A 12,683-nucleotide genomic window follows, 5' to 3' on the forward strand; every position below is an offset into this window, starting at 1 on the left:
CATTGGTAAAGAATCCGCCTGTCAATGCTAAGGGACGCAGGACATGTGGGTTCAATCCCTGAGTCAGGAAGATCCCCTGGAGGAGGAAATGGCAACCCACTCTAGTATTCTTGCCTGGAGAATCCCCATAGACAGAGGAGCCTTGTGGGCTACAGACGACAGGGTCACAGAGTTGGATGTGACTGAATGACTGAGTACCCATTTATGCAAACAAATAATATTTAAGTGTTCCACATGTATCCTTTATTTTAGCAACATTCAAACAAAATCACCAAAGGAGCTTTTTAAAAATGCAGATTTTCAAGTTTTTCCTCTCAGTTTAGAATTCAGTATGTCAAAGTCAGGCCTGCTCGCTCTAAACCACAGTTCTCCTGAACAGAATTAAAGTTAATAATATCAATCTTCTTAACAGCTCCAAATCATAGCAAGATACCTAACATACAAGAAAGTCACAATCAAACTGTTTCTGTTAAATTTTGAAACATTTCAAACTTTTTCAGAAATTATTAATCAAAGAATCAAACATTTGGCATTAAATGAGTCTGGTTCTACTCATGGAATCTGATGAGATTATTCCTTCCCCCACCCCCTACCCCTCAACAAAGGAATGCTATTTCAGCCACAGGATAACAAAATAATTTACTAGAGAACTTAAGAAATTGATACTGTCCCCACTGGAACTGACAACATTTGTACTAGAAAATAAAAGCAAAACATTATGCAAAGGACATATCTCTCAAGAGGTCTCAAACACAAGTGTATTCCAGAACCATCAGGAGCCAATGGGAAAAACAAGGAATGCGATACTCCAATTATAGACCTTTAAGTTCAAAAAAGGAAAACCTCTTACACAGAACAAACAAGAACATCCCTGTGAGCAGCTTTCGGCCTGTGACCTGCTAGTTTCCAATATCTGTACCAGCAGAGTTTTTCTAGTTTATTCTCCAGTGACATACCAGAGGGCATATTTTTCTTATTAATTTGCTCATCTGGCTTATTTGGGGACTTGGGGGAACTAAGTTGTAGGTCAGATATACTACATGGTGATATACCAGGCTTGTAATCTATATCACCCTTATGAAGCCAAGTGGATCTTTAAAGACATAGTCAATAAGCTATAGCTATAAGCTATGGGTTGGCATAGCCCCAATTTTTTCCTAACAAGTATTTTCATGGAGCCACATGAAAGATGTTTAGTTTGCAGATTTTTATTTTAAACTATACACTGTCTTCAGAGAAATAGCAATCAGAGTTTTTGTGGAGTAGCTGTCCACAAAAATACCTCACTAGTTGTTGCTTGTTAAGTGAACAACACTAATTTACTTTGGTGCTTTGTTTCTGCACAATTATGAAAGACTTAAGTCCAGAAGTACCACTGTTTCCAAATTCTCCCTAGAGGTATCTATATGCTACAACTTCTAAAATGAAAAACAGAGCTGTTCACATGTTCACTATGTACTTTTATTTTAAATACTAGCACAACAAACACAATGACATGACAGGACCATTATCTCAATAATACTGATAACATTCCTTGACAAGTTGGCTTATATTTACATACATTATTTTTTCAGGAACTATTTTAAATATTATTTTAAGATATATTGTAAAACACAAGTCTCGAATATATACCAGTTGCAAACATAATGTGCTGAGTTACTGTTTTCTTTGTTACTCAAATAAAATGATTTAAAGTTCCTCAAAATCATGTCCACTGGCGTTCATGGTTTCAGGATGCATGACTCGTCCCATGAATAGGATTGTACCTGCATTGGGTAGGGAGTGAACAAAAAAGGAGTTGAACTAAAGCTATTTATTTTCCTTCTTGCTTACAATTAGCAATGTTCTAAAGATAAGAATGTGAATAAATTATTGTCACTTAAAAAATCATTTGAACATTAGAAATTATCTGATAAAAATGCAGGAATATGTTTTCAACTAACAAATGATTTCTTTTTGGCCATAAATAAAGTTCTGTTCTCACAACAGACTTACCTGTTCTCCGGTTCCTGATAAGAAAGAAAAATGGATGGTCGACAATAACTTGAGGATACAGCACAGCCATCCTGCTAATTGCAATCATTCCTGTAGCACAGAGAGAAAGTAATTACATGTCTGTGGATATGCAAGGACTAATGAGCAATTTCTCCAAACCATCTATGTTCAGCACAAAGGTAATGATTTACACAAAGCAAGATTGTAAAGACTTAAAGAGAGAAAAATTGTAGATGAGCTAACATCTCTATTTGATCTTAAAGAAAAACAAATACGTACACACATGTACACACACACAGTCTCCTCCCATCACCCCACCGAAAACAGAGGATAATTTATTCTGCCTATTACAAATTTTTATTCTCGGCCTCAGACAAATACTTACGGCTTTAATAAAAGGACTTAAGGAAAGTGGAAAAAAAAAACAAAAACAAAAAACCAAATACCCTCCTCCAGTTTTCCCCTCCCCCAGTTTCTTTATATTACCAAATCATCATTTCTTTTATCTGAAATGCGGATTTCACATAGCAAGTCACCAGGCTTCTAGCAAGTGGCCAGAACAGCAGTGATTAAAGAGAAAATACAGCAGGGAGAGATTCAATGATGTTTCCTACAGCTGGGAAACTGAATTCCCTTAAGGTCCTTATTGTGGGATAATCATTTTATACTTGCTGCAGGGTGATGTGTTGTCAGGAAAAGGCCAAGATTAAATGATGTAAGATTTGAAGCTTTCTCAATGCCTGAGACTACTGTTTCTATTTCCTCCCTCAAACACCATTTTAACTGATGAGATCCTTTTAATGGGTAAATGTATGCAGAGGTTAAAAATGTGTACAAACATGATGTGTTATATTTTACTAGAGAAGGGAAAAGTCCTTCTAAAATTTGGTGATGGCTGTTGAACATGATATTGAAATAAAATCAAACAAATAAATGAGAAAAGAAAAATCCTTCTCATTTAACTAAGGAAATCAGAATGTTCAGAATAATTAAGGACATTTACTGTTATTGTTGTTGTTTTTTTGATGCATGATTTAGGTAATTTTTTTTAAATTTTCATTTAAAATTATTATTTTATTATTAACTTAAAATTTTGTATTACATGCTATCATGTATGCTTGTTTGTGCATGGGCTTTTAAAAAAATCAAAGCTCTTCACTGACAAAATTAAGAACTAACTCCCACAAATAATTAAATAGAAAGAAAAATGTTTAACGGGGCAGAAGGGAAATATTTTAAATATTTAAATGGACAGCACAGCAGGAAAATCTATTCTGCAGAGCTGACAATCTCCTCCTGCCTCTCATTAGAGATGGGAGTTACTCTGCATGGGCACTGAAATGAATGCATGTTTCATATCCTATTTGGAAAATCCTAGCAGGTTCATCATTAGCTTGACTTCTAAGTGAGGGCAGCATCAGTTTTATGACTTGGTTCTAAAAATGACTCCCATTCCCCCACCCAAGATTGCTTTAAGAATACAAATCTAGAAAAGGTGAGATTTGGGAAAACCATAGTTTGGCACCTGAGGCAGCAGCAGCTTCTGAGCCTTCTTCATTGACCTCTATGAAGCACTTGTGAATTGCTTTGGAAAGGAAAATCTCTTTGTTATCTGCAAAAAAAAAAAGAGAGAGAGATAGCAGAAGCTTTTTTTTTTTTTTTTGGTATCAGAGATAGGGAAGCACTTTACCCTTTAGTTAAACAGATCTGAAAAACATAAATGACATAAGGTACTGATATAAAACATATGAGATAATGTTGTAAGATTACTTTTTTTGATTTGAGAGAACTGTTGAAGATGTATTTTTTGTTTTGTCTTTTATATTATATTCTCTTGCTAATTTTCTCCTCCATTTTATTGGTAATATTCCCATTGTTTATTTCATATATTGCCAGGAAAAGCAAAATGTGGCTTTGTTTTTAATAACAATTTCAAATTAGTTCATAACTCAAGAAAAACTCCTTACCTGTTTCTCTCTAACTTGAAACTTAAAAACATAAAATGAAAATGGGTAGAAATTCACATATAACCAAAATAAGAAATTTAAAAAAAATCTAATCTCTAATTACTGTGATAATATAAATATCCTTGGCAAAGGAAAACAAACTCGACTTCTAGACTGTAGAAATATGAATATATTAAAACATTATTTCCCATTCCAGTTAATTGGTTTATCTCAGGTTTCAAACACACACTTTATCTTAAAGTCAGGCTAAATAACACTTTTAATATTAGGAGGGCTGTTTTTCCCTTTCAATTGTCTTTACAGTTATGCTTACTTTTAAGTTGATGGCTGTTGTAGCTTGAATTTCAGAGAAGGTAATGGCACCCCACTCCAGTACTCTTGCTTAGAAAATCCCATGGATGGAGGGACCTGGTAGGCTGCAGTCCAAGGAGTCGCTAAGAGTCGGACACGACTGAGCGACTTCACTTTCACTTTTTTACTTTCATGCATTGGAGAAGAAAATAGCAACCCACTCCAGTGTTCTTGCCTGGAGAATCCCAGGGCCAGGGGAGCCTGGTGGGCTGCCGTCTCTGGGGTTGCACAGAATTGGACATGACTGAAGTGACTTAGCAGCAGCAGCAGCTTGAATTTGTTCTCTAAAATGCATATATTGAAGCTCTAACCCTCAAGATTTCATGATAGGACTGTATTTGGAAATTGCTGTTGTTCTTTAGTCGCTACGTTGTGTCTTACTCTTTGTGACCCCATGGACTGTAGCCCATCAGGCTCCTCTGTCCATGGGATTTCCCAGGCAAGAATACTAGAGTGGGTTGCCATTTCCTTCTCCAGGGGATCTTCCCAACCCAGGGGTCAAACCCACATATCCTGCACAATTGTGCAAGCCAACTCCTTAAAATAAATCTCAGTCTGTGTGTGTGTGTGTGTGTGTGTAAATGTCTATATAGACACAAATGCACATAGCCGTCTGTGTGTGTATATCCATTCATCCTGTTGGATCTGTTTTATCTGGAGATCATTGACTAATACAACATGTGAAGACATAGAAGACGGCCATCTATAACTCAAAGAGAGAGGTCTCATAAGAAACCAGCCCTGAAGACACCTTAATCTTGGACTTTCAGCCTCTACAACTATGATGAAATAAATGTCTGTTATTTAAGCCACTCAGTCTGTAGTGCTTTGTTATGCGAGTCCTAGCAAATGATACAATACAACAGCATTCAGTCTTGCGCTTCCAACTTCTCTTCAACATTAAAACAAAACAACCAGGAGGTACCTCAAATACAGAAAAAAGAAAAAATAGCACAAGGAAGCAAGAGAAAGGATTACTCAAGTTTGTACCTTTTTTTTTTTCACCCCAGGAGGTCTACTTCAAATTTAAGATAATTAGCTTTGTTGCTGATGCCGAGCTCCACTCAGTAAAAGCAGAATTGATTTCCCATTAAACTGCTTAGTACTACTTTCAAAAACACATAATTATCTGATACGGTTAGAAAATGATGTTCGACAACATTTTTGGTACACCTCTTGAAAAGCTCCTGCTTGTTCTGAATAAGCCTCAAGACAAACTGGTGGCATCTCTGATTATTCTTTTCATAGATCTATTCCTTCTTCAGCTCATATTTAGCAATAAGATATAAGCCCTGACTTATGAAATAGTCCATCTCACATATTATGATATTTTCTTCTAGAATGCATTTAATAACTAGAAGAAAATTAGAAGGCATAAAGTTTTACATTAAACAAGTATACCTAGCTCTCTCAAATCCAGATGGCGAGTCTTTTTTAGCAAATGAAAAGAAAAACATCAATTGCATTAAAGTAACTAGTAGAAACAATTTAGTTGGCAAAACACTGAATTCCAAGAAAGTAAAATATATTAACTATTTAGTATTTAAATGGTGCTATATTATTTTCAGATTCTGCCGTCCATTTCTATCAGTCTGCCAGTTAATGCAGGGTCACACATCAATGGCCCTGAGTGTGCAAGTGGCAGTACCTAGGTAAGGAGTGTCCATAGAAGAGAATGTTTAAAAATCACAAAGAATGCTGTGTATAATTTTCTGCAGAGAAACGTTAATCAACTTTGTGTGTGTGCTAAGTCGCTTCAGTCACATCTGACTCCTTGCAACTCTATGAACTGTAGCCTACCAGGCTCCTCCATCCATGGGATTCTTCAGGCAAGAATACTGTAGTGGGTTGTCATTTCCTCTTCCAGGGGATCTTCCTGACCCAGGGCTTAAACCTGCATCTCTTACACCTCCTGCACTGGCAGGTGGGTTCTTTACCACTAGCACCACTGGGAAGCTTAATCAACTTTAAGGGGTATAAATTATTTACTATGCACTGTATCTGTTTATAATACACAATTTGGTAAATTCTGATAGATGTGTATATCTATGACCCCACTTCCACAAATAAGATAAAGAATATTTCCACCTCCCCTCAAAGTTTCTTGTGCTCCTTTATGTGGATAACTTTGAAACAGAAGATTTGCCATCAACTGGACAATTTTATAAACATACATAAATCAGAAAGTTGAATCAAGGAAAAATATAGAAAATCTGAATAGTCCAGTAAGCATTAAAGTAGCTGAATCAGTAGACAGAATCTTCCCCAATCCTCAAAATTAAAGACTGCAAGCTTAAGATGGTTTTCTAGGGAACTTTAACCAAATCTTCTAGGAATAGATGGAATTTTCTGAGATAAAACTATTCCAGACTCTAGAAAGAGAATAAAAGAAATCTAAGTCATCTCTGGGTAGTCTTAAACTTGCTATTAAAATTTAAAAAGTTCAGTTCAGTTCAGTCGCTCGGTCATGTCCGACTCTTTGCGACCCCATGAATTGCAGCACACCAGGCCTCCCTGTCCATCACCAACTCCCGGACTCTACCCAAACCCATGTCCATTGAGTCGGTGATGCTATCCAGCCATCTCATCCTCTTTCATCCCCTTCTCCTCCTGCCCTCAATCTTTCCCAGCATCAGGGTCTTTTCAAATGAGTCAGCTCTTCACATCAGGTGGCCAAAGGATTGGAGTTTCAGCTTCAACATCAGTCCTGCCAATGAATACCCAGGACTGATCTCCTTTAGGATGGACTGGTTGGATCTCCTTGCAGTCCAAGGGACTCTCAAGAGTCTCCTCCAACACCACAGTTCAAAAGCATCAGTTCTTCGGTGCTCAGCTTTCTTCACAGTCCAACTCTCACATCCATACATGACCACTGGAAAAACCATAGCCTTGACTAGATGGACCTTTGTTGGCAAAGTAATGTCTCTGTTTTTTAATATGCTGTCTAGGTTGGGACTGTCTAAAAAAAGAAAATCATAGGCCAAACTCACTTATTAACATGGAGGTAAAATTCTTTAAAATCAGAAAATCAAACCCAGAAGCATATACAAATCCTTTTTTAAAATGAGTTTCTGGGGATGTCAGCAGTTAAAACTGCTCTGCCTCCAGTTCACATCACAAGTTTCCTCTGGGATGACCATCAAACACAAACCAATTTTTGCTACTCCCCGACTTAAACCCTTATCCTCTAACCTGGTAGCCTGCCCTCCCATCTCCCGTTCAGTATATCACACACCTACATGCCTGCTCAGGATGCAGTGTGAAGGCCTCCGTGAGGTTGACTCTGCCTCTTTCATTTAGCGTTCTTCACTCTACCCACTGTGTTCCAGACTCTTTGAACTGCAGTGGCTTGAGCATACCACACTTTATCACTTCTGTGTCTTTGTTTCCCTAAACTATTGTACAGTCAGACACTAATCTTCTTTTAAGCTCAGCTTCCAACCCTACCTGGGCTTCCCTAGGGGCTCAGAAGTAAAGAATTTGCCTGCAATGCAGAAGACCTGGGTTCGATCCTTGGGTTGGGAAGATCCCCTGGAGAAGGGAATGGCTGCCCACTCCAGTATTCTTGCCTGGAAAATTCAATGGGCAGAGGAGCCTGGCAGGTGGGCTACAGTCTATAGGGTCACAAAGAGTCAGACACAACCGAGCAACTAATACCTTCACTTTTTATCCCAACCCTACCAGGACTTTTCTGCTCTCCTCTGATTCCTACCCCCCATTAAAGTAGAACTAACCATTCTTTCCCACTGAACCCAGGATCTAATTCTTTTTAAGCCTTCATAGTATATCATATTTATACTGTTATCTCTCTTTTTCAGTGGATTTTTCACCTCCTTCAGGCAAGAATTCCTCTTAGCGCCCCTGGCTTTTAGCATCTAGTGAGCCTAAGGGGTGAACTAACCTAAGTAGAGGGAGCTTCCTGGTAATGCGGAATTTACCAGTATTTAATCCAACATTTTGTTGTTGTTCTTTAGTCACTAAATTGTGTCTGATTCTTTTGCAACCCCATGGTCTGTGTAGCCTGCCCAGCTCCTCCACCACTGAGCCATCAGAAAAGCCCACAGTCCAACATTTAGTAATTGTTGAATGAAAGAAAAAGAAAATGTTAGTTGCTCAGTCGTGTCCAATTTTTTGTGACCCCATGGACTGTATCCTGCCAGGCTCCTCTGTCCATGGGGATTCTCCAGGCAAGAATACTGGAGTAGGTAGCCATTCCCTTCTTCCGGGGATCTTCCCAATCTTGGGATCAAACCCAGGTATCCTGAATTGCAGGCTGATTTTCTACTATTTGAGCCACCAGGAAAGCCCAAATGAAAGGGGTTAATTATTTCATATTTTAATAGTAAGACTGTGGGTATTGTCACTCTACAGGCCCCATGACCACAATTCTGGCTATAGAGTTTATTCTTATAATAAATAAAACATATGACACTAATCAGAGTGAATGGAAAACAGTCCCAGAGAGACAGAAAGAAGACAAAGACCTCACACAGACTAGAAAACTTAGAAAATCTAACTGAGTGGAAGAGAGAGCAAAGGGAATGTGGCTCAACGACCAATGTCTTCATATATATTCCAAAGACAGCAAATAAAGATTGAAACCAATGTCCCAACCCCACCAGAGACAGCAGGTTTCTACAGCTGTAAACAAGATCTCAGGACACTTAACCTTGAGAGAAATGCCACCTCTTTGGATGTACAAGTAGGAGAGAACACGTAAAAAGTGAGAAATCACATCATGAATACTGAGGGGACAAAAGAAAATGGAACCTTTTTCTTTTGGGACAAACTTCAAGCAGTTACACTGAAATAAAATATAAGCTGTAAGTGGCTTAAGAAAGAGTATGCTGCCACCACATCACAGAAGGAGATAAGGTCATGCGGGAATACAGGCAAGTTCATAGCTTCTATGTTTGCCCTCCTATATGGCTCATCCTTGCGTAATTATGTGTCAATCAAGGCCATCTTTCCTGCTAGGCCACTTACTCCCTGAGGGCCTGGACCTTCGTGCTATTCATCTTCTGTCTCAATCCCCAGTTTCAGGCACACTGCCAGCCACCAGTATATGCACTCAGGTATTTGAGGAATCACTATGTGAGGGGAGTTAAAGAGATTCACACTGATGAGTTTATCTTATTGCTTCAAGAAAAGATAACTATTCTCTAAAAATGGAAATAAGGAAACCACTGGGAAAGAGAAACACCAAAAAAAAAAAAAAAATCCACACACTGTTCCCGTGCAGGTGTCTTCTGGTCACTGCAGACATTGCTGCCAAATAACTGGTCCTACTTTCCTCCGGGCAGCATGGTGCAAGGCTTTTCACAATGGATGAGATGGGAACAGGGCCAGCAAAGCCTAGATCCCCCAGAGAAGAACTGGGAGATAATACAAGCTCTTCCAAAAAAAGCAGAGCCAAATACTAAGGTATTCATTCAGCTGCTGAGCAAATATTTATTGAGTACTTTGCTTGCATGAGGTATTGTTCAGGGCCACCAGAGGCTCTGAGTGTCTGCGATGGACATAACGCTGGCAGGCTGGCCTTCACACAGGAGGATGCCACTATTTCCTTCGTGGCACTGTTCCTAAACAGCCAATTTAAATAGATTGCTGCGTCACCAAAGACAGGCTTAAAATAACAAAATGAGCGGAGTTCCATATAAGAACCCTGGGGTACCAAAAATGTCTCTGTCTCTGTAATTTAGCTGCTAAAATATTTTGAGCTTCAGCCCCACCCACGACCTTTAGAAAGGTTTTAAGAATCTGAGCTCCTTCAAGGTGGGAATAGTGTTTGCTTGCTTCTTTTTCCACATAGATTTTGTGATAGACCAGCAAATATTCATTTATGTATTCACTCATTCACTTAGTCATGTACTGAGCACCTCCTATGTGCCTGATATTGTTGATGCACTGGGTATACTGCTGCTGCTGCTGCTGCTGCTGCTGCTAAGTCGCTTCAGTCATGTCTGACTCTGTGCAACTCCATAGATGGCAGCGCACCAGGCTCCCCCATCCCTGGGATTCTCCAGACAAGAATACTGGAGTGGGTTGCCATTTCCTTCTCCAATGCATGAAAGTGAAAAGTGAAAGTGAAACTGCTCAGTCATGTCTGACTCTTCGCGACCCCATGGGCTGGGTATACTATGATGCACTAAATAGTTCCTTCTTGGGAGGGAAAGCAGACATTCAATGAACGCGTGCTCAGTTGCTCAGCTGCGTCCAACTCTTTGCGACTCCATGCGACCCTGCCAGGCTCCTCTGTCCATGGGGTTTCCCAGGAAAGAATGCTGGAGTGGGTGGCCATTTCGTACTCCAGGGGATTTTCCTGACCCAGGGATTGAACCCACGTCTCCTGCATCACCTGCATTAGCAGGCAGATTCTTTAAACTTTCACTTCACTTTTTACCACCGAGTCACCTTGGAAGTCCAGACATTAAATAATAAGGATGATTTCTTAAAAAGCGAATCAATGAAAGACCACAGTTTCAGGGTATATTAAGTATAAGAAATAAGAGGAAGTGATGGATTAGCTGTGACTAGGGCAGGTAAGGGGAACTACCTGATATCAGATATTAAGAAAGGCTTGTCTGAGGAGATTAATTTGAGCTGAGACCTAAAGAATACAGAGGAGTCAGCGCTGGGCTGACCTGAAGGCAGAGTTTCCGGTAAAATGGGAGAAAGGCTAGTGCAATGCAGATACAAGCCAGTTGTGTTCAAGGACTCAGAAAAGGCCCGTGTGACCGGAGCATGGGGAGTGAGGAGGGCCAGAGCCTCGAGAGAAGCCCCCAGCTTGGAGCAAGGCAGGGCCCAGGATCATCTCCTAAGGGCATGCTCCCACCCAGCATCTATCCTGCTTTCCACATTGTGCTGGGCTCTGAGGACAGAAAGACGTCTATGACACATTCTGGGCTTCTGAGGAGCTCTTGGCTTAGTGACAGGCAAGAGAACAAACAATCTAAAGAAAAGTAGAACTTTGATAGCACTTTGCACTATCAGAGTTCAGATGATGGAGAGAAAAACCATCTAGGAAGGGAACGATGTCCAGGAAGCTGCTCAGGGAGGTGACATTTGAACTGGTTCTTGAAGAATAAGTAGAAGAGTGAAAGTTGGAGGAGGGGACAAGGGCATTCCCAAGTCAGGAATTACATTTGCAAGGTGAGAGAAGCAGTGGTGATGACCTGAAAGTCCAACTGAAGCCGGGGCTATAGGAAGTGGGGAGCGGCAGGGAATGTGCTCGATTTTAAGAGCTTGGATCATGATGCTAGAGAGCCCAGGGTTCATTCAGAAGGAACAGGACACGACTGCCCTGATTTTAGCAGAAACCTGTGGCAGCAGCTGTAAAGCATGAATTGGATGAGCAATCAGCTGGGGGCAAGAAGATCAACTTTGTCAGCTATTGCAAAAATCCAGGCAAAAATGTAGGGGGAGTGGAATTATGGTTTCAGTTGGAACCATAGCTGGAAGAGAAAGGCAGCTCTCTGACTTACAGGCAGAAGAAGAAAGAGAACAATCAAGGGCAGGATGTTAAGAGTCAGTACAGCACAAATCCACGTACTTGAGTCTGACCTGAATATGGCTTTTGCTGTATCTTCTTAATTCCTTTATTTTATTGGCTCCTTTATTAAAGCTCATACTTTGTGCTGAAGGATTTAGTACTCTCTTTCTCTTTCCCCTTACACCTTCCAAGAGGATTATCTATTAATCCAAATGCTGACATTCATTTCCATTACAAAAATAGTCCTACTCTATAACCGGATCCTCACTGCAACTAGATGAGCATTTAAAATACAGCCTGAGAAGAAAATGATTCTCAGCACTCTCTAGGTTCCATGTTTATTATATGAGTCTTTACTATGTTTTATGTTAATGGAATTTAGCGTCAAAAGTAATGGACATCAAACTGAGGTGAAAAAATAAACACCACAGATACAGAGCGTCTCATCTTATTTGTTCTTTCATCCAGAGAGTACAAAGCAGAAAGCAACAGTGCTGGGTGCTTCTTAAACACATAAGGATCAATTTGAGGGAGCTTAAATTCTGGCAGGGGATACCTAATACATAATTTTAGGAGACTAGACATGATATGTCAGAGAAGGCAATGGCACCCCACTCCAGTACTCTTGCTGGAAAATCCAATGGATGGAGGAGCCTGGTGGTCTGCTGAAGTCGCGAAGTGTCGGACACGACTGAGCGACTTCATTTTCACTTTTCACTTTCATTCATTGGAGAAGGAAATGGCAACCCACTCCAGTGTTCTTGTCTGGAGAATCCCAGGGATGGGGGAGCCTGGTGGGCTGCCGTCTCTGGGGTTGCACAGAGTCGGACACGACTGAAGCGACTTAGCAGCAGCAGCAGCAGCAGACATCATATGTG

General features: G+C 40.0%; 1 protein-coding gene across 2 annotated transcripts in view; it reads right to left on the minus strand.

Annotated features, from left to right (window-relative positions):
- Positions 1 to 220: 220 nt before the first annotated feature.
- Positions 221 to 12,683, minus strand: part of SERPINI1 (serpin family I member 1) — an 80,632-nt gene continuing 68,169 nt past the window's right edge. For both annotated transcript variants that reach the window (XM_012099879.5, XM_004003186.6), the window contains exons 7-9: positions 3,521 to 3,607; positions 1,996 to 2,085; positions 221 to 1,766 (exon numbers count right to left, since the gene is read on the minus strand). In XM_012099879.5, coding sequence (XP_011955269.1) covers positions 1,690 to 1,766; positions 1,996 to 2,085; positions 3,521 to 3,607 — 254 coding nt within the window. In that variant the 3' untranslated portion in view covers positions 221 to 1,689. The remainder of the gene's footprint in view (positions 1,767 to 1,995; positions 2,086 to 3,520; positions 3,608 to 12,683) is intronic.

This window comes from Ovis aries, chromosome 1, assembly GCF_016772045.2.
Source record: "Ovis aries strain OAR_USU_Benz2616 breed Rambouillet chromosome 1, ARS-UI_Ramb_v3.0, whole genome shotgun sequence".
Lineage (NCBI taxonomy): Eukaryota > Metazoa > Chordata > Mammalia > Artiodactyla > Bovidae > Ovis > Ovis aries.